The sequence below is a fragment of the Nicotiana tabacum genome, chromosome 5, assembly GCF_000715075.1.
Source record: "Nicotiana tabacum cultivar K326 chromosome 5, ASM71507v2, whole genome shotgun sequence".
Taxonomy (NCBI): domain Eukaryota; kingdom Viridiplantae; phylum Streptophyta; class Magnoliopsida; order Solanales; family Solanaceae; genus Nicotiana; species Nicotiana tabacum.
This window is the reverse complement of record NC_134084.1, coordinates 39,609,482-39,630,923: the sequence shown is the minus strand read 5'-3', so window position 1 is coordinate 39,630,923 and position 21,442 is coordinate 39,609,482. Positions and strand designations below refer to the sequence as shown.

The window sequence follows — 21,442 nt, the reverse complement described above, 5'->3', positions numbered from 1 at the left end:
CCAAGGCACAGCCCTGCTGTCAATCATCGGCAGCTGGACCACAGGCTTTATGGTCACCAATTCTCTACATACCCCTTTTAACACGACTGCCGGTGTGGGCGGGATTCCTGATATTACCAACTTGCTTGACTCGGGTTTGCTTGTTATGGCGGACGGGCTCTTTCCCAATATCACTACCGGCTTGACGCCTTCTCCCTGCGACTGTACACTCGTCCTTCCACTGGTCGAGACTTCTTTCGGGGCGGCTTGGATCATCATCACTGTTTGTGAGGGTTTTCTCAACTCTCCTCCTCACACACCAACTCAATCATGTGAGTTTCGTGGTGCGCTGGCAGTGGGTTTTGGTTGATGTTAGGAGCTTCTGGTGTCTGGACCTCGATCTTATTGGTGTCGATAAGATCCTGTATGGCATGCCTTAACTTCCAACACTTCTCGGTGTCATGCCCGAGCAGCCATAAGCAGTATTCACAACTTATTGATCGATCCAAATTCTGAGGTGGGGGATTTGGTTCTCGAGTTTGGACAGGACTAACCAAACCCAATTGCCTCAGCTTGTGGAACAAAGCGGTGTAGGTTTCTCCCAACTCCGTGAAAGTTCTCTGCTTCCGCAACCTGTCATTCCTAGCATCTGGATTTCCCCGGAAGCCTGCCCCTGAAGGGTTTCTATACGCCCTCGGTGGAGGATAGGTGTTTTTTGGTGGTGCATATATGTTCTGGGGAGCCGGCGCGCGCCATTGTGGGCGAACCGGAGGCTGAGTGTATGCTTGGGCCTGGTGTACGGAACAATGTGGTTCTCAAGGTGGATAGAAATTTTGTGGTGGGTTGTATGGGTCGTTTGACATGTGAGGTCTGGGTTGGTTGTAGTGCGGCCTGTCGGCCCTGGACCAACTGCCTGCCTCGATCGTGGCAACCTCTTCTTTCTTTCTTCTCAGCGCACCTCCCGTGCCGCTTTGAATAGCCTGGGTTGTGGCTTTGAGTGCCGAATAGTTCAAGATTTTGTCAGACCTCAGACCCTCTTCTATCATGACTCCTATCTTGACCACCTCGTTGAAAGATTTCCCAACTGTTGTCACCAAGTGACCAAAGTAGGTTGGATCCAGTGTCTGCAAGAAATAGTCCACCATCTCTCCCTCTCTCATGGGAGGATCGACTCTAGCTGCTTGTTCTCTCCAGCGGAACCCGAACTCGCGAAAACTTTCCCCGGGTTTCTTCCCAGTTCTCAATAATGTGAGACGGTCAGGGACTATCTCGAGATTGTACTGGAAATGACCTGCAAAAGCCTGCGCCAGATCATCCCACGTGTACCACCTGCTGGAATCCTGCCTGGTATACCATTCTAGTGCAGATCCGCTCAGACTTTGGCCGAAATAAGCTATCAGCAGCTCATCCTTGCCGCCTGCCCCTCTCATTTTGCTACAGAATCCCCGCAAATGTGCCATGGGATCACCGTGCCCTTCATATAAATCAAACTTAGGCATCTTGAATCCAGCCGGGAGTTGGACGTCTGGGAAAGGGCACAGATCTTTGTATGCTACGCTGACTTGATTGCCCAGCACGTGCAAGTTCCTGAAGGACTGCTCCAGGCTTTTGAACTTTCTCAATACTTCATCCTGTTCAGGGGCCTTAGCCGGCTTCTCAATCTCTGCCGGCACTTCCAAATGTGGATTGTAAGCTTGTGGTTCGGGGGCATGAAACGTAGGCTCGGGGGGGGGGTAGTATTGTGTATCGTGAGCCTGAAACAATGGCTCACTGGTCGTTCTTTGCAAAGGGGCTGATGTTGGTCCCACAAAAATGGGAATATTGGGTGTTGGGAGAGGTTGATGGGGTGGTGGAGCTTGGGAATCATGAGGGCTTCTTTCTTGATGATAAAGGGGATTTGGGCGGCTTGTGGAAGGGCCAGAGTGAGGGTATTCCGGCATGTGCCCCAGTGTTTCAGGGCTCTTTTGTGTTTTGGCTATGGCTAGCTGCATTGCATTCATCTCTAGTCCCATCCTTTCAATCTTTTCCATCGCTTCTTTTAGCAACTGGCTCATCGGCCTCTCTTCCTCATTACTATTCTCTGAAGTAGTCATGCTTATTGCTACCGGTCCTTTGGATCTGGTTTGGTAAGGGTGTGTTGCCAGAATTCTTTAACAACTAACTGTCTTCATCAGACAACAACAAACTTCGTTAGCGTTAGAGTTTAACGGATTTAATCTCAACACATAGAGGATGCAATGCTCCTAGGCAGTTAACCGTTTCTACATGCTTTGCTTTAAACAACATGCTTCATCCCGGTTTGCTCATTTATCCCCTTTTCTTGTTTTTTTTATTATTATTTTTCCTTTTTTATTTTTATATTTTCTTTTCCTTCGTTATTAAAAGCGGTCGAATCTTATGGGGATTGCCTACGTATCACGTCCCCGCGCAAATCAGACCAGGCGTAGTTCTGCCTTAAAGTAAAGAAACACAAAATTCTTGTGAAATCGTTAAATTCATTCTCAAAATTTTGCTATTACAAATTACTTCAAGCAAGGAATAGAAATAGTACAGACTCCACAGTTCTTAACCCGTTTTGACTAAAAGAAAAGAAAACAACATATGGAAAAGCAACAAAGCCAAATAAACAAGACTCAACCAAAGATTAATTTTCCAACTTAGGGGCCCGCGAGGCATCATTCGGCCTTTCCGCGGCCCTTGGTGTGAGGTCCCTCTGCAGGCTTTTCAACTCATTCATGATTCGGTGGACGCAACCCATGATGGAAACAAGGAGGGTCTTCCGAGGCATTTGCTCGCATGCCAGGCATCTCATGTAGATGTAATGCCCAATCTCGTCGATCCTTCCTCGAATGTTGTCCCTTTCTGCGAACAACTGCCTTATCTGTCGGTTCTTCAATCCTAGTGTTTGCGCATTGTTGGCAAGCTGATCCCGGAACATCTCCATTTGTCTTTCCATTCTGGTCATTGCATCGTAACATCGCCTTCTGTCGGCTTGGGCATCTCGTGTTTGCTTGAAGATCCTCTCTTGAAGAGAGGCATTCGTTTCCCTTAATGTCCCGATGCTCAGTTCATAATCCCTTATGACTTGTTGCAGGCGCTGCCTCCGGGCCATTGTACCCTTTGCCCACTTGGTCCGCAATCTTGCTGTGCCAGCCTTGGCTCTTTCCAAATCTTCCTGGCATTCCGCAACCTGATCCTTTAACCCTGCTATCAATCTTTTATCCGCCCGGCTTCTCAGCTGGTTATCAGCCTCCTTTTTCATCCTCCGGATCTGAGCTTTGAGGATCTCGCCTTCTCTGATTAATCTGTTCTTTTCTCCCTTGTGGGCAGCAGACTGTAATTGGCATTCAAACCTCATATCCTGAACTTGTTGCTTCAGTTTGCCTGTTTCGGCAAGATATTCCCGCTCTTTGGCCAACCAGCCCCACTGCTCTTGTGAAGATTTGGCAAATTCTTGCAGGTGAGGTCTTTTGGTCGGCCTTCCAGATGATGTCTCCCCTTTGTACCAGGCCTGATACCCGGGCGAAACTTCCCCTTTTGCCCGATTCATTACACAAGTATTTGCTTCTAAGTATTGACATTGGCTCCAAATTTGGCGAACCCTTGCTTCAGGAAACTGGCCGTCGGGACTGATCTCAATCACCTGGGTGCTTAGATCCTCGTCTTTCGGCACTATCTGACACCTCCCAAGTTGCCTTAAAACCCGATGCGGCGCGTATGGTTGAATGCTCTTAAGTCCCATTAAGAGAAAATGGGGCCTGGCTGCTGGCATGTATATGACTTCATCGATCGGTAACCATCCTAGCGCCCACTGTATTTGACTGGCGTTGAGGGTATGGAAATATGAGGTCCATGCTGTGACTCCTTCCCGGTAGGTAGGTCTCATTAACTCTGGTATAGAACTCCTCTATGCAGGTCTTTTCAGCGGATCCATGGCTCAGAAACTGGGCTCGGTGACATAGGTGTTCGGTCATCCACATTTGCAACAACAAATTGCAACCCTCGAAAAAGCTTCCTCCGGCTTTGCAAGACGTGAGAGCCCGGAACATATCAGATACTATCATGGGCGCCAACGTACTATCTCTCTGTGTGAGCAACGTACTGACGACCCCTGCTATCTTTATGTCAATATTCCCGTCTTTTCTTGGGAATACTAGTAGTCCTAAGAAAGTTATCATGAAAGCAATCCGCCTATGTTCTTCCCACTTTTGACGATTACTTTTGCTGCACAACTGGTTTTCTGGCTTGTCGAATCCTCCTATGTGACCATATCTTTGATATATGAAACTCATGCTGCAAAAACCTTTTGCCAAGTCATGGTTATGAATTGTTCTGACTATCTTTAAGGAGTCCAGAAACCGGTGTATTGCTACAGCTCTTGGAGCAATCAGATATTTGTGCCTCAAAGGAGTCTCAGCGCTGCCGATATACCCTGCTATTTCTTCTAAAGTTGGGGTAAGTTCAAAATCCGAGAAATGGAAGACATTGTGCGCAGGATCCCAGTGGGGGACTAGTGCCCTTATGATATCTCCTCGTGGCCTGATATCCAACAAACTCGTGAGGCCTTTCAGATACTTCTTGATTTCGTCATGCCCTTCTTTGCCTAAATCATTCCACCAGAGCCGCAATTGGAGGGGGATTTTATTCATGATTGAAAAGGGTTCATTTGGAGTCGTGCTCATTCTGCACATTTATTAATAAGATTTTAACAAACGACACTTATTCTGATAAAAAACAAAAATATATGCGATTTTTCTCAAAAGGATTTCTGAACACGACCTCTCAGCACTTCATGAACGAAGATTTTTAAGGTTGTGTGAGGAAAAAAAACGAGGTGGCCGTCTGTACCAAGGCACCCTTCCGGAGTTCCTTTCGGGAACATTTGGCCATTTTTGACATAAGCGGCATCACCCGGACTTGTTTATGACTCTTTTATCATTTTTCAAAAATAGAAAATTCAACATTGCAAACACGGCCTTTCAATGCCTCGGGGACGAAGATTTTTAAGGCTATGTGGGTCGACTGGACCAAGTCTTAAAAAATGACCCAAAGGTGGCTGTTTATGCAAAGTCAGCCTTCCGGCGTCCAATTCGGGAACATTCGGCTATTTATGACAAAACAACATCACCAAAATTAAAATTTGACATATACTTTTTGTTATTTATTTATTTTTGGCTTTTTTAGCAAAAGGTGGGGTTGGACCCGATGAGGGTTGCCTACGTATCTCACATCCGGTGAGAATCAAACCCGCGTAGTTCGGGCAATCAAGGATAAGTAGATGAACTAACTTTTTTTTTTAATTATTATTATCTTTGTGAAAGAACTACTTTAAAAGAAGAAAGGAAGTATTGATTTTCTTTTTAAAAGAAAGACTTCTAAGATATATTTTTGAATTTTCATTTGTTTTTTTTCTCTTATTCTAAAAAGAAAATATTTTTGGAATTCTACTTTTAATAAAAGAAATGCTTCTAAAAAAATATTTTTGAATTTTGAATTTTCTTTTCAATATTTAAAGAAGAGGGAAAATATTTTCGGATTCTTTTTATTATATTATATATATATATGTTTTTTTTTAATAATTAAAAAAAAACTTTCTAAAGAAGTCAATAACGGAAAATATTTTTGGATTTTTGTTTCGAAAACTGGGAGTCTAAAAGAACTTTTCTAGACTTTGCAAGACAAACATTTTTGCAACAAATAAAAATATATATACATTTTAGGAAATAATGAAAAACCTTTGGATTTATATATATATATATATATATATATTTGCAACTAATAACAAACTATTTTTTTAAAAAACAAACTATTTTATTTATTTTTTATTTTTATTTTGGCATTTTCATAAACAAATAAATAAATAAAAACCCATTTCAAAACAAGACTTTTTTTTTATTTTCATTTTTATGGCAAGACAAACTATTTTTTTCTAATTTGTTTTTTTTTTTGAAAAACAAGACAAAGCCACTACTCTTTTTTTCTATTTTTCCCTTGCTTTTAATAAAACAAACTAATAAGACACTTTTTGATTTTCTCAAAATTTCGGCAGAGTTTTGACAGTATTTGTGTATTAGGTTTTTTCAAAAATAAACAATCAATTCCCTAACCGCTATTTCTTTTTTTTTTTCAATTTCACAATATTCATAATATTCAAACACCGGTCAGCGAGACAAAATAAATGCACGGAAAACAAATAGGATGCCTCAGGATGGTCTATTATTTTCAGGTTGCTTGTCCTAGAAGGACCCAACCCCTGTGTTGAGTCCCCTAAGTCAAATGCATATGATGCAAATAAACGTTCCTACTAGGGATCCGGCATGAAGTCACGTTATTCTATGTTCAAAACCTGGGTCGGTGTTCTAGACAGTGTACCCGAGCGGACAACTCGAGCTGAGGAAGGAGCTCCTTTCCGGGAACCAAAAGGCCAGCCGACTTAGAAACTTTCCGAGCCTCTTTTATTTAGGGTATGACACTAACAGAATAGGGAGTCTCAACCAGTAAGCACATCCCCGGAGGTAAGAAGAGAAAGGTTTCGGCACAATTTATATATAGTTCAAATAATATTAAAGCGGTAAAAGCATCACTTAGCACATTGAGCCCAAACATATAATAAAATCAGATAATAAATAAAGCCAAATAATAACAATTATTCTAAGCTCGAATTCTTAACCCTGAACCACTGGTTCTGGATAAAAGAGATCCCCAGCAGAGTCGCCAGAGCTGTCACACCTCCTTTTTCCGCACTCGATGGGGTGCAAGGGAGTTTTTTCCAATTAAAGGACAATCGAAACGGGATTGGTTTAATTATTTCAGAGTCGCCACTTGGGAGATTTAGGGTGTCCCAAGTCACCAATTTTAATCCCGAATCGAGGAAAAGAATGATTCCATATTACAGTCTGCGTACCAGAAATCCGGATAAGGAATTTTGTTAACTCGGGAGAAGGTGTTAGGCATTCCCGAGTTCCGTGGTTCTAGCACGGTCGCTCAACTGTTATATTCGGCTTGATTATCTGATTTTATACAAATGTGAACTTATGTGCCAATTTTATCTTTTAACCGCTTTTATCATTCAATGTTATTTTTATAGGACTTGCAACGTCGTGAAAACATATCTCGAACCACGTTACATCAATGCACCCGTGGTTATTGACATATTTCGACTCAGTTGAGATTTGGATTTGGGCCACATAAATGTGCACCCGAATTTAGGGAGATATCATTATTAAAGTCGCGCCTAAAGCAACTAGCGCATTATTATTTTGGGGTAGGGCCGTGAAATTTGCTAAACGGCCCGTCCCGGAATCTAAGTATTTAATACATATATTTTGTGAGGGCCCCGCAATTTGTCCCTTTTATTTGGCGAGGCTTGCCTCATTTTATTATTATTATTTTTTAAAAGAATTTACAACGTTATGGAAATGCGTCTCAGACCACGTCACAATCAATGTACCCGTGATTAGAAACACATTTCGACTCCGTTGAGACTTGAATTTGGGTCACATAAATGGGCACCCGAGTTAAGAAGGTAACATTATTAAATACGCGCTTAAAGCAACTAGCGTATTGTTATTTTGGGAAAGGCCGTGAAATTCGCTAAGCGGCCTGTCCCGAATTCTAAGAATTTTAATAGGGTTCCTATTATTCCTAACTTTGCTAACGTATTGTTATTGTTATTAAACCCAACTTCCATTACTAACAAATGAGAAATAAGGTTTAAACGCTAGTAGTCATGGTTTTTTTTCATTCAGACGTTCACATACCCATTACAACGAGAATATATAATATATGCGAGCACATATGTTCGCAACAAATCACCGGATGTCAAATTATTCCCTTAATAAACACAAATATATGCATAGAAGTAGACATTCTCGTACAAAAAAACTTAAGTTCACAATATGTTCTCACATTTACTTTAAGCATATGCAGTAACTAATCATAAGATGAACATTTTTAACAAAAAACGACGAAAATTGCATTGTTGACATTCATCTTAAACCATAATATGCGAATCGAACGAAATGAAACAAAGGACGAAGAACACTAACCTTTGAACCTCGACAAACCTAGAACGACAAATAGCGCCCCCGACGGAACTCAAGCCGGATCTCACTGAACAACGATGGAACCTCGGACAAACACCTCGACGTACCGGACCTCGACGAACCAAAGCCGACTTCGATGGAAATAGAAAGCTCGGACCCACAAGTGCTAACAACCTGCCATGTTCGCTGCTACTGACCTTTCTCGACCCAGCAGCTCGGTGCGAAAAGATGAAGCAGAAGGGGTCGAGGGACAGTGACGGAGTAGAAGAACACAGCAACAGCTGCCTACGTTCCGACGAGGGGGGGTGACGACGAGGGTTGCTGGATTTTTGGCTCGGCAGGTGGTTTTTGTCGATGGTTATGGCGTTTGGACAGTGGGTTGGGGACAGTAACGACGGGATAGTGACGACGATGAGGGAGCTGATGGTTTTGGGTTATGGTCGCTAGGGTTTTTCCTAGGTTTTCTTCATGAAGAGGAGGAAGACGATGAGCAGCGGATGTCGGGTTTAATGGAGGATCGCCGGACTGGTTTGACGGAGCTCGGAGGAGGAGGAATGGTCGCGTTTTTCGGCGTTCTTTTGGACAGTGGTCGATGGGCCTGTTTGGTTGTTGACGAAGGTGGTGAGACGTAGAGGGGTTAGCTGGACGGGACGTAAGGAGATGGTGGTTGAAGGGTGCTCGGGGTGGTGTTTGGGTGGTGGTGTCCGGGTGATGGTGTTTGGTGATGGTGTTTGGTGATGGTCGCTGGAGAGTTGCGACGAGGGTGGTGGTGGTGGTTGCGGATGGTGTTTGGACGTGTTTGGGCGTGGGGTTTGGGTAGGGTTTTTCTCTGGTTTTCGTCGATGGAGAGGAAGAAGACGACGCACAGTCTTTTTCCTTTTTTTTTTTTTGAAAATCTCCTCCCTTCAACATGTTTTTGTTCGTGTATTTAGCATGGGTTTGACCAGAAAAATGAGCCCCACGCGTGGTGGGGTTCGAGACTTATGTTCCCACGCGTGGTGGGGTTCCCCGTGTACGGGATTCCGTCCCTGTTCCCCACGCGTGTCCCCTCATGTGTGGTGGACTCGGATTATTATGGGCTAGGTCCGAAAATTAGGCCTAAAACCGGGTAGTTTGAACCCGAATAATATTCTTTTGCCCGGACCCGAGAAATAGGAACACGTTGCTTAACTAGTCCTATGTAAGCAAAATAACTACCAAAAATAAGACTAGTATTTAAACAAAACTATATCTTTTTTTAAATATTTTTCAAGATTTAAAATAGCTACAAAATATTAATAAAACTATTTTTATTTTATTTTTTAATTTTCGTTTTTAATATAAAGATAAAATATAAAGTAACATTTTTGTATTTTTTCAAAATTAAAATGACTACAAAACATTAATAGAATTATATTTTTTGTAATTTTCGAAATTATATAAAGTACAAAAATAAAGTGCAATTTTTGTATTTTTCAAGTTTATGAGAGATACATAAACTAAAATTTATATATATATTTTTTGAAATTTTTCTTTTTGCAACGAAATAATAGTTAAAATAGCTATATTAGACCCAATTTCACATATTCATGCTAAAAAATGTGAAAATCCTCGGGGAGGGTCAAAAATCACGTGCTTACAATGACCTTGCGGGTTAGATTCGTGTGTTCTGTTCCTATGATGAAAGACGGGTTCTCAGCCTTGTGTTGTGGTGGTACTGGTGATCTTGAGGTACAACTCTTTCATTTGAGTCATTTTCATGATTTGAGTATGTTCGGACTGTTGCTTATGGGTTCACGTATTGCGCAAGTTGTGGTTTAGGCCTGTGTTGATGTGTCATGTCACCAGAGTAGTGTGTTGGATTAGATGAGATCGTTGGGATCATTAATGAATACGAACGGATTCAATTTCAGCATGTTGGAAGGATAATATCGAGGTTCGCCTCAGAAATTTGCTACGGTCTTTACCAATGAGAAGTGGCTTCATGAATGGTTGATCTGAGAAAGGGTTATGGTTTATTGCGTGTTTCATTTATCATTGGCAGTATATGAAAGTGTTGGGATGAGACTTTAGTTGATAAGAGTTTTTCTATCGGTATTCGGGGGTTGTGTCCAGCTGCTGTGATAGAAGTTATCACTACAAGTGTTTGAGTTATGTAGTATATCATGTGATTGCACCTGAGATAGCAGATATGGTTTTTCAGACTTATTCAAAGTATAAATGTGAGATTCTGATCATATTAATGTTATTAGAAGTGGAAAATGTGGTTTTATGGTTTATGGGCTAGATTGGATTGTAAAATTTCAGTTACAATGTGTTATTGTACCTATATGAGATAGGGTGGGATCACCCCCGGGAATATGCATGGTAAGATTATTAAGCGATTGGTTGGCTTTTGGAACAACTCTGGGCACGTTCGAGGATGAACGTATGTTTAAGTGGGGGAGAATATAACGACCCGAATGGTCATTTTGAGCTTTTGCACCTTTCTCGTCAGTTCTCGGGCATGACTTGCCCTGCGTGAAAGATTATGACTTATGTAAATCGTTGGTTTTGGTTTTCAGGGTAATCGGAACGAATTTGGAAGAACAGTTCTCACTTTAAAGCTTAAAATTTGAAAGGTTTGACTTGTTGGTATATGATCTCATATCGGAATTTTTATGAACAGGTTAGCTTCATTAGGTGATTTTGGACTTAGGAGCGTGATCAGAATGCATTTTGGAAGTTCGTGGAAGGTTTAGGCTTGAATTGGCAAAATTGAGATTTTGGCATTTTCCGGTTGATAGGTGAGATTTTGATATAGGGGTTGGAATGGAATTCCGGAAGTTGCAGTAGCTTCGTTGTGTCATTTGTGATGTGTGTGCAAAATTTCAGGTCACTCGGACATGGTTTGGTCGGGTTTTTGATCAATCGTAATTCGGAAGATTTTGGAATTCTTAGGCTTGAATTCGATGCAAATTTGGTGTTTTAATGTTGTTTTGAGTGTTCCGAAGGCTGGAACAAGTTTCAATGATGTTAGGGGATGTGTTGGCATGTTTGGTTGAGGTCCCGAGGGCCTCGAGTGAGTTTGGGATGGTCAATCGGGCCATTTCATGTTTTTAAAAGTTGCAGAAAACTCCTAAAGGATTTCAGGAAATTTGACCTTCGCGTTCGCGAGTAGGTCCTCGCATTCACGAAGGGTTAGATAGTGAGGCTGAGAAATTAGCCTTCACGTTTGCGATGAAGGCTTCACGTTCGCGAAGGGCTAGAGTCTTGTGCATCGCGTTCACGAGGTCCTTGCTGCGTTCGCGTAGAGTAATTTGATCAGCTGGGCTTGAGGCATTTTATTCATCGCGTTCGCGAGTGGTATAACGCGATCACGAAAGTTTAGTCTGAGGAAGCATCACATTCGCGATGGGCAGGTCGCGATTGCGAAGAGGAAATTATGGTCAAGGTTATTTTGTGCTTCGCGAATGCGAGCCTTTGACCGCGTTCGCGAAGAAGGAAATTTTACATGGGGCAGAATGTTTAAAAATGAGTTTCGCGAGCTTTGGTCTATTTTCTCCATTGTTGAGCGATTTTTGGAGGATTAAAGACGGAATCGACGGGTAACACTTGGAAGTAAAATTTTTGAACTCTATACTCGATCCTACGTTGATTCCTACTTGTTTAATCATGAAATATGTGGAAATTAAAGCCTAAAATTGGGGAATTAGGGCTTGTAGTTGGAGACTTAGAAATTGGGATTTGAGGGGCCATTTGAGGTCCGATTTTGACGTTCTTGGTATGTATAGACTCGTGAGAGGATGAGGATTTTATTGATGTGACTTTTATCGGATTCTGAGACGTGGGCTTGGGGGGTCGGGTTTGAGCAATTTCGAGATTTTTGATGTAAGTTGGATATTTTCGAGTGGGCTTTGTTCCCTTAGCATATTTTAATTGTTATGTACTGATTGTGGCTAGATTTGGAGCATTTGGAGGTCGATTCGTGCGGGCAAGGCATCGTAGGCTTGGGTTCGGACCTGATCGAGGTGCGTAATGATTGTAAATGATGTTCTGAGGGTTTGAAACTCCAGATTGCACATCGTAGTGCTATATTGAAGTGAGACACATGCTTGACGACGAGCGTGGGGTCGTTCACTATTGGGGATTGTGACTTGGTCCGTCCCGATTGATGATCTTACCGCGTATTTGACTGAAATCTATTTGTTATCATCATTATTTGGGCCGAATGCCATATTTGGGCTTCATGCCAACTATTTGAACCCTTCGGGGATTTTTGTTGATGTTTCCTCACTGTTTTGATTTTATGTTTAAACTCATTCATGTTATTTTCCACTATTTTCAAAACTCAGCCATTTTATTTTGCTTTAACACTTGAAATGATATTTCAAATAATATTTTGGGCTGAGCATCATGTTTTACTGTTGCCCGAGTGGCTTATGTGATTTTTGAATGAGTAAGGCCGAGGGCCTGTGTTGTAAGGATATCTTTTGGGTCGGGCTGCATGCCGCAACGGTGATACACAGACTTTAATTATGAGACTGAAAGCCTGAGATATGTACGCCACGAGGTGGCTTGTTAATATGAGGCCGAGAGCCTAGAGATGATGCCACGAGATGGCTTGATATTGCCATGAGGGGCCCCTCCAGGAGTCTGCACACCCCCAGTGAGCGCGGCTACCCATTGTGATGTGAGATATAGCTCGAGGGGCTGGTTTTGTTCAATGTGATTGCCCAAGGGGCTGGTATTGTTCTGAGATATTGCCCGAGGGGCGGATTTGTTGACATTGTGCCCGAGGGGCGAATCTTATGTGCTTATCTTTCTTATTTGCCTATCATGTACCCGTTTAATTGTGTATTTGTGCCCGAGGGGCGGATTTCTGTGCTTATCTGCACTAATTATTTTGCATTCATTTGCGCAACTGTTGAAAAAGTCATTTTCAAAGAAGTTTAAACTGAGCTAAGATATTTTAAAGAGATTTTACAGCTTCATTGCTTTCTTACTAGTTTTTGAACTGCTTCTATACAGCATGTTGATGCACTTTTCGTGATTTCTTACCATTCAGACTTTAGTTATGATTGTTGCTCACTGAGTTGGAGTACTCACTTTACTCCCTGCACCTTGTGTGCAGATTCAAGTATTTCTGAACCCGATAGCGGGTATTGGCTTATCGGAGGCAGAGTCATTGGAGTTTAGCAAGGTAGTTGCCGGCGTTCACAACACTGCTTTTCTCCCTCTTGATGTCCTTGGAATGTATTTAGCCTATTTCAGAACTTAGTTGTATTTTAGACCTTAGTAGATGCTCGTGACTTGTGACACCCCGATGTCGGGCTGTGTTTGGGCTATATTCCGCACATTATAAAATCTTTTGCTTAGTCTTTGGCTTATTTACTCATGCTTAGACTGTTTATAGATGTTTAACTATTTTAAATATTGAATTGAGACTAATTGGCTGGCCTTGTCTTCACGAGAGGCGCCATCACGACCGGGTCCGGGTTTAGGATCGTGACATTAATAAAATGTTAAAATTCTGTCTTGCCACTAGGGAGCAACGACATGCGTATGTTTCTCTGAAAAAAGTTTCAAACTGCCAATATTGTGCTGCAAAAAGGTTCGAATACGAACCTCCAACATTTTATTGTGGCAGCGGTTCAGTAAGGCTAACCGCACATAAAATGCCAAATGAATTATCAAAGCTATATTTTGAAAATACGAAAGAATCCGAACATTTTCGAACTTACATTAGAACGTACAATAATATGTTTTCATTTACTTCACTTGGTGTAAAGTACGATAAAGAGTTGGCGAAAAGAAATTGTGGTATTTACACAGTTAGAGTCCAGGGACAGATGTATCATTTCATAGATGATTTGGTTCCTTCTAACAAAAAACCAAAAAATTTATAATTATACTTTTATGATCGTGATAACGAACTAGCCAACAGAATGGCTTGCTCAACAAGAGTTAACAAATCGATAGTGCAAAAGTTGATGGGCATATTAAAAATCAATCCATATACTGTTTTCCTACGATCTCTCTTAAATGTTCCGAAGTTAGAAGATTTCTATATTGCACTTAGATGTGACTCAGCCTTAGACCAACGAACATATAACTTACCTAGTGCATCAGAGATTGTAGCAATATGGGAAGAAAATTTTGGAAATACTATTTCTGCACCACATATACGAATTTATACCCATAGTAATAGAGCTCAATTAGTAAATATTACTACGGCTGTTATGATCTTTTGCAGTATCCCTTATTGTTTTCGTACGGTGAAAATGGATGGCATTGTAGAATAAAAAAATTACTCACATGAATAGGAATAGAGCTCACTGTGAACATGAGCAACTGCTCAACATAGAAAATATGTATTCAGTTGACGGATTTCTCGACATGGAAGCAGAATCGCTACAAAAAGGAAAACGAAAAAGAGATACAGTATCCTGTCGAGAGTATTATTGTTACGAATTTCAAATAAGAGATAATGAAACAAACAAAGTAGTACATTGTGGAAGAATATTTCAACAATTTATAGTAGACGTATATATAAAGCTTGAAACACAAAGATTAGATTTTTTCACATTTAATCAGGATTTATTTAGAATTGAAGTGCTGCAAGGAATTCTTGACATTTTGAGATATGGTGAAAGAGAAGCCTCTAAAATCGGAAAGAAAACATTCCTCCCTGTTACATTTATAGGTGGACCAAGGGATATGCATCGACGATATATGGATGTTATCGCATTGATGCAGTGTTTTAGAAAACCTGATTTGTTTATAACAATGACATGTAATACATCTTGGCCGGAAATAAAAGAACATCTACGATCAAGTGATGAGGTACAAAATAGACCTGATTTAGTTAGTAGAGTATTCAGAGCAAAAATAGAAGAACTAATAAAAGATATATTGAAAAGGCAAATCTTTGGAAAAGTTGCATGATTTATGTACTCTATTGAATTCCAAAAACGCAGTCTTCCACATGCTCATTTTCTTATAATACTTGTTGATGAAGAAAAATTATTGACTCCTGAATCTTATGATAAATTTGTTTGTGCGGAATTGTCTGATGCTATTAAAGATCGTTATTTGTATTCACTTGTTACTCAACATATAATGCACGGTCCTTGTGGAAGGTTAAATCCGACAAATATTTGCACGAAAAAGGGTAATTGCAAATTCAAATATCCAAGAGATTTTGCTGATAAAATGTCACAAGGAAAAAATTCTTATCCAATATATAGAAGGAGAAAAACTGGAGAAACTGTAAAAATAAGAACTCAATTTTTAGACAATTCGTGGGTTGTTTCATATAATCCTTTTTTATTATGCAAGTATAACTGCCATATGAATGTAGAAGTTTTGTTCTGATATCAAAGTAGTTAAATATATTTACAAATATATTTGTAAAGGACATGATAAAATTGCTTTTCATATACACAACAGTGATACAAATACAAACATAAATGAAATAAAAGAATATCAATCGGCTAGATGGGTTTCACCTCCGGAAGCTGCTTGGCGTTTATTTAGTTTCCCAATTAGTGAAATGACTCCAGCTGTGTATCACCTTCAGTTACATTTAGAAGGACAACAATTTGTTTCCGTTAAAAGTTCTGAAAGTATAGATAGAATTATAAGAAATCCGATGATTAGAAAAACAATGTTAACTGAATTCTTTGTTATGAACCGCCAAATAAAGATACTATGCAACTTTCGTTATTGTATAAAGAATTTTCCAAATACTTTGTATGGTCAACAACATATAAAATGTGGACACGTCGCATAAAAGGCAAGGTTATTGGACGTGTTGTGACATGTCATCCAATAGAAGGAGAAAGATATTACCTGAGATTACTGTTGATGAATGTTAGAGGACCCAAATCATATCAAGATTTACTAACAGTTGATGGAATATCTTGTAGTACATTTAGAGAGTCTGCAGAAAAAAAAGGATTATTGCACTGTGATAACAGTTTAGTCGAATACATGTTTGAAGCTGTAAGTTATCAAATGTCATATAGTTTAAGACACTTGTTTGCAACATTATTGGTGTATTGTAATCCTATCAATCCAGCAGAGCTTTGGAAATAATTTGAAGATTCAATGTCAGAAGATTTTAAGATTCTACCGAACACAAATGCGAAAGATATTCGTTACATGACTTTAAATCATATTAATGACATTTTGCATTTGATAGGGCATGATATTAACGAATATAATTTTGTGCCGGAAAGAATTACACTATCACCAGCTGTTAGAGAAGCCAAAGATTGTCATTTCGAAAGAAATATTACTGTTAGAGAAGAGGATTTGTTACTAGAGGCAAAGTTGAACACTGAACAACGGAAAACATATGATAAAATTCTTAACATGATATTTTCTAACCAATCAGGTGCCTTTTTTATTGACGGACCTGGTGAAACTGGAAAAACTTTTTTATACCGTGCTTTGTTGGCTGTTGTACGATCAAAAGGCTTTGTCACTTTAGCAATAACAACTTCAGGGGTTGCGGCTTCGATCCTCCCAGGAGGACGAACTGCTCACTCCCGTTTTAAATTCCCTACTGAAATTGATGAACAATACTCTTGTAATATTAGTAAACAAATTTCATTAGCAGCTTTAATACATTATGCCAAACTCATTGTATGGGATGAAGTATCTATGGCAAAAAAGAAAGTGATAGAAGCTTTTGATGTTCTCTTGAAGGATCTGATGGATACAAAAGCTCTATTTGGGGGGAAAAGTAGTTGTTTTCGGTGGTGACTTTAGACAAACCATCTCGGTTGTTCGGAACGGAAAAAAGAAGATTTTATTTAAGAAAGCTTATTGTATTCTGAAATTTGAAATCAACTTGAGAAACTGCGATTATCAGAAAATATGCGAGCTAAAACAGATCCTTCTTTTTGTGAATATTTGCTGAGAATAGGAAATGGAGAAGAAAAAACAGATAACTATGATAAAATAGAAATTCCTGATTATTTTGTTATTCCTTTCATTTCTGAAAAGGAATCATTAGATCTTTTGTTTAGAGCAACTTTTCCAGATTTACATACATGTTCTGATATGTTTTCTATGACTTCACGCGTAATTCTGATGACAAAAAGTGACTTTGTTGATGAAATGAATGAGTTGCTCATAGCTCACTTTCCTGGAGATGCTAGAACATATATTGCATTTGATGAAACTATTGAAGCGAATGATCAGAGTCAATATGAAGATTTTTTGCATACATTACATTCCGCTGGTTTACCTCCCCATAAATTGACATTAATAAAGCATTGTCCTGTTATTCTGTTATGAAACTTAAATTCATCCCAAGGTTTATGCAATGGCACAAGACTTATATGTTGTGACCTTCAAAAGCATATTATAAGTGCCAAAATTGTAAGTGGAGATTTTAAGAATGCACATGTATTTATTCCAAGAATACCATTGTTATCATCTTCTGATGAAAATTGCCCGTTCCTTTCAAGAGAACACAATTCCCATTGCGATTATGTTTTGTTATGATAAAAAATAAAGCTCAAGGTCAAACATTGGACTTTGTTGGAATTTATTTACGTGAACCTATTTTCTCACATGGTCAACTCTATGTGGCCTTATCAAGAGCAAAAAGTTCCCACTTTGTTATTAATTATTAATTCGACCACCAACAACAGATAGCAACGATGATCATTCGACGTACAATATAGTTTATAACGAAATCATTCGAAAAGCTTTACATAAATAGATTTTCTGAATGGCCCAAGATCCCCATGCTTCTGCAATTCTGTAATTCAGAGAATCAGAACATTGTCTCCAGCATTGCTGTTGAGGTATTTTCAAAACTGTTTGTTTTATTATAATTTTAAGTTTTTTGATATATTGTTCAACCTGTGAAGAAATTCGAATAATTCTTGTGAATGTAAATTAGTAAAGAAACCATCCACATACATCAGATTTGCTTCTTTTTTAATTTTCTTCATTGGGAATTATAGACTAATTCTTTTGTATCTATTTCTATTTTTTAGTTAGCATTATCCTTTTTTAGCAGGTAAGTTTACCACTTGCGATCATAGAATAAATTTATTTTTCGTTTAATGTTTCGAACTGATCATAGGGTGCAACTGAAATACTTGAAGAAGCATTTGTTTGTTGTTTATGTTTTACTGTTTAGAGAGCTTTTACCGTGTGGTATAAACAGAAAATGTATCAATAGTTTAATAGTAACTCAACATATAGCACAACCAGTCATACCAGGATAACGGAGAAGGTTTTAACTCAAGTGCTCGCTAGTAAGATCTTGTTGCACTGGGCATCTTTAGATTTACGTGTATTGCTAGCTAGACTGTCACAACCCCGGTTCGCCCTTCATGAACCATCGTGACGGCACCTAGTCTCTACGACTAGGTAAGCTTAATTTGCGGAAGAAAATTAAAACTTGCGGAAGTAAACAATTTAAAACAAAAATAAAGCAGTAACATTGTATAAATGTGCCGCTCGGTATATACCATGTTTAACTCTCAATACCAAACATAAATCCAAGACCCGAAAACCCATGAATCACAAGCTAAGAAAAGAAATACTACATAGCTCTAACTTCGGAATTTCTAGTAAAGAATAGAAAAGTACAAAAGGGCTAAATACTAAAGGCAGGAATAGAAAGGGACTCCTTGGTCTGCGGACGCGGCAGATGTACCTCGGAGTCTCTAAGCAGTCGCCTTCCTCAACGATAGTAGGCCTGATCAGCGGTACCTGGATTTGCACATGAAAAACATGCGCAGAAGGGGCATGAGTACACAACAACGGTACTCAGTACGTGCCAAGCCTAACCTCGGTTGGGTAGTGACGAGGAAGGTCAGGGTCCTACTAAGGTGAAATACAATATGAGGGTTAACAGTATGGAATAAAACAGTATAAAAAGTGCAAAAGTAAGAAATAACATAGAATTGACAGAACAACAACAACTAGATCAAAGACAAAACAAGCCACAGAAAGAAATACAGCTCAACACAGAGATAACAACCGAGGCGCCTCCAGGATACCGTCCTGTAGTCCCAATTACAACTGTCCAGTAGATATCCCAGGATACCGTCCTGTAGTTCATCATACATATGTCCGAAGGAACTCCAGGGATTCGTCCCGTAGTCCCAAATGTAAATACCCAGTACTGGGGGGAATCTACCGGGTGGATTCCCGTAGTTCCATATAACTGTGCAGGGGAATCTAACATGTAGTCCCAAAGTAAATGTGCAGGGGGATCTAATAGGAATCTAACCCGTAGTCCCAAAGTAAACATACAAGGAATCCCACATCCGTAGTCCCAAAATACACAACAACAGGAAAATATCCAGAAATGACAAAATTTCATATTAAGACAACAAGCGATTCTAGTCTAGCATGTTGCACAGAATTCAAGTAGGACAGGTTGAATCAAATAAAGGAAATTAAGTCAATTAGACATGCTTTCCTAAGCTAATAACAGACTTAATAGTGCAAGAAATAGAAACAGGAAATGAAACATACTAGTAATTACATAAGAAAACCGGATTTCCAATAATTAGCACAAGTACGTACTCGTCACCTTACGTATAAGGCATTTCAATTACCAAATATACCAATCATAAGGGAAAGGTCCCCCACACAAGATTAAACAAGCCACTTACCTCGAACCGACTCAAAATCAACCCAGCACCATGTTTTTGCCACGAGTACTCGACTCCAAAGGGCCCAAATCTATTCAATTCGATTGCATAATGTAAATAACACTTCAAGTAACTGATTCTACAATTAAATTCTAAGCTAATACGGGAAATTATATAAAATGACCAAAATGCCCCTCGGGCCCACTTCTTGAAATCAGGTAAAATTTAAATTTTCAGAATCCTCATACTCTCACGAGTCTAACCATGCCAAAATTATCCAATTCCGATACTATTTGGTCCTTCAAATCATTATTTTACATTTTTGAAAGATTTCACAAGTTTTCTTCCCAAATTCCATCCCAAATCACGAATTAAATGATAAATTCAATGATGGATTCATGTACTCTAGCCAAATCTGAGTTAGAATCACTTGCCCCGATGAATTGCTTGAAAAACCTTCAAAATATCGCCTAAATCCGAGCTCTCTAGCTCAAAATATGAAATAAAACTCAAAACCTCGTATTTATAAGACACCCCCCGGATTTCCACCTCAGTGGACCGCAGAAAAACGAGCGTGGTCCGCACAAAAATGACTGCGGCCGCACAGGTTTTGACTGCAATGACAGGATTTAGTATATTGGCCATAATATTCACTACAGATGTCCAAATTGTGATTTCTTTTACTTTCTGGAAACTAGATACGCAGGGCTACAACTTTCATTTTTGAATCATCCCAAAATTCCTTGTAAATCAAAAGATATGAGCTTTCAAAATAGGACCAGTAAAATTTTCCTCACCGCGGACTGCACTGCATTTTGTATGGCCGCACAGCCCCCACCGTGGACACACTGGACTTTGTGCGGACCGCACTGGTGGGTTCCAAGGCCTGCAACTCTTCTGGACCTGCAACAGCTATGATTTGCGGCCTAAAACATCCCGGAACCTATCCGGAACTCACCCGAGTCCCCGGGACTTCAAACCAATTGTGCCAACACATCCCATGACATCGTTCAAACTTGTTCAAAACATCGGAACGCTCACAACAACATCAAATCACCAATTTAACATAGGATTCAAGCCTAAGAACTCCAAAAACTCTTAACTTATGCTTTCAATCAAAAAGTCTATCAAATCTCGTCCGAACGACCTGAAATTTTGCAAGCACGTCACATTCAACACTACGGAGCTACTCCAGTTTTCGGAATTCCGTTCCGACCCTTAGATCAAAATCTCACTATCGGACTGGAAACTTCAAATATTCGACTCTCGCCATTTCAAGCCTAAATTAGCTACGGACCTCCAAAACACAATTCGATCACGCCCCTAAACCCGAAATCACCCAACGGAGCTAACAGAACCGTTAGATTTCCATTCCAAGGCCGTCTTCACACTGTTCTGACTATGGTCAACTTTCCAACACTTAATATCTCATTTAGGGACTAAGTGTCCCAAAACTCCCTGAAACTCAAAACCGAATGTCCCGGCAACTCACATTAGCAGAAATAAACTTGGGGAAAGCAGTTAATAGTGGATCGGGACATTAATTCTTAAGACAACCGGCCGGGTCATCACATCCTCCTACTTTTAAACATTTGTTCGTCCTCGAACGAGCATAGAGACATACCTGAAGTAGTGAAAAGATGAGGGTAACGGCTGCGCATATCCTGCTCAGTCTCCCAGGTCGCCTCCTCGACCGGCTGGCCTCGCCACTGAACCTTTACCGAAGCAATGTTCTTTGACCTCAGCTTTCTAATCTGCCTGTCCAATATTGCCACTAGCTCCTCAACATAAGATAGATCCTTTTCCAACTAGACTGAACTGAAATCC

General features: G+C 40.0%; 3 protein-coding genes across 7 annotated transcripts in view; all 3 read left to right on the top strand.

Moving 5' to 3' along the window:
* LOC107800424 (uncharacterized) overlaps positions 1 to 13,360 on the top strand; it is a 49,328-nt gene extending 35,968 nt beyond the window's left edge. For all 5 annotated transcript variants that reach the window (XR_012709470.1, XR_012709472.1, XM_075253493.1 and 2 more), the window contains one exon: positions 13,117 to 13,360. Coding sequence is in view for 3 of the 5 variants with exons in the window: in XM_075253493.1 (XP_075109594.1) it covers positions 13,117 to 13,263 (147 nt within the window). In the remaining 2 variants the exon portion in view is untranslated. The remainder of the gene's footprint in view (positions 1 to 13,116) is intronic.
* A 994-nt stretch (positions 13,361 to 14,354) lies between these two features.
* Positions 14,355 to 16,754, top strand: LOC142180758 (uncharacterized). The gene is made up of 4 exons (XM_075252825.1): positions 14,355 to 14,905; positions 14,963 to 15,124; positions 15,435 to 15,610; positions 16,189 to 16,754. The coding sequence occupies exons 1-4, from the start codon at positions 14,355 to 14,357 to the stop codon at positions 16,752 to 16,754; spliced, it is 1,455 nt and encodes a 484-aa protein (XP_075108926.1).
* Positions 16,755 to 16,868: 114 nt separating this feature from the next.
* On the top strand, positions 16,869 to 17,291 carry LOC107799771 (uncharacterized). Its single transcript, XM_016622918.2, has one exon. The coding sequence runs from the start codon at positions 16,869 to 16,871 to the stop codon at positions 17,289 to 17,291; it is 423 nt and encodes a 140-aa protein (XP_016478404.2).
* The last annotated feature ends 4,151 nt before the right edge of the window (positions 17,292 to 21,442 follow it).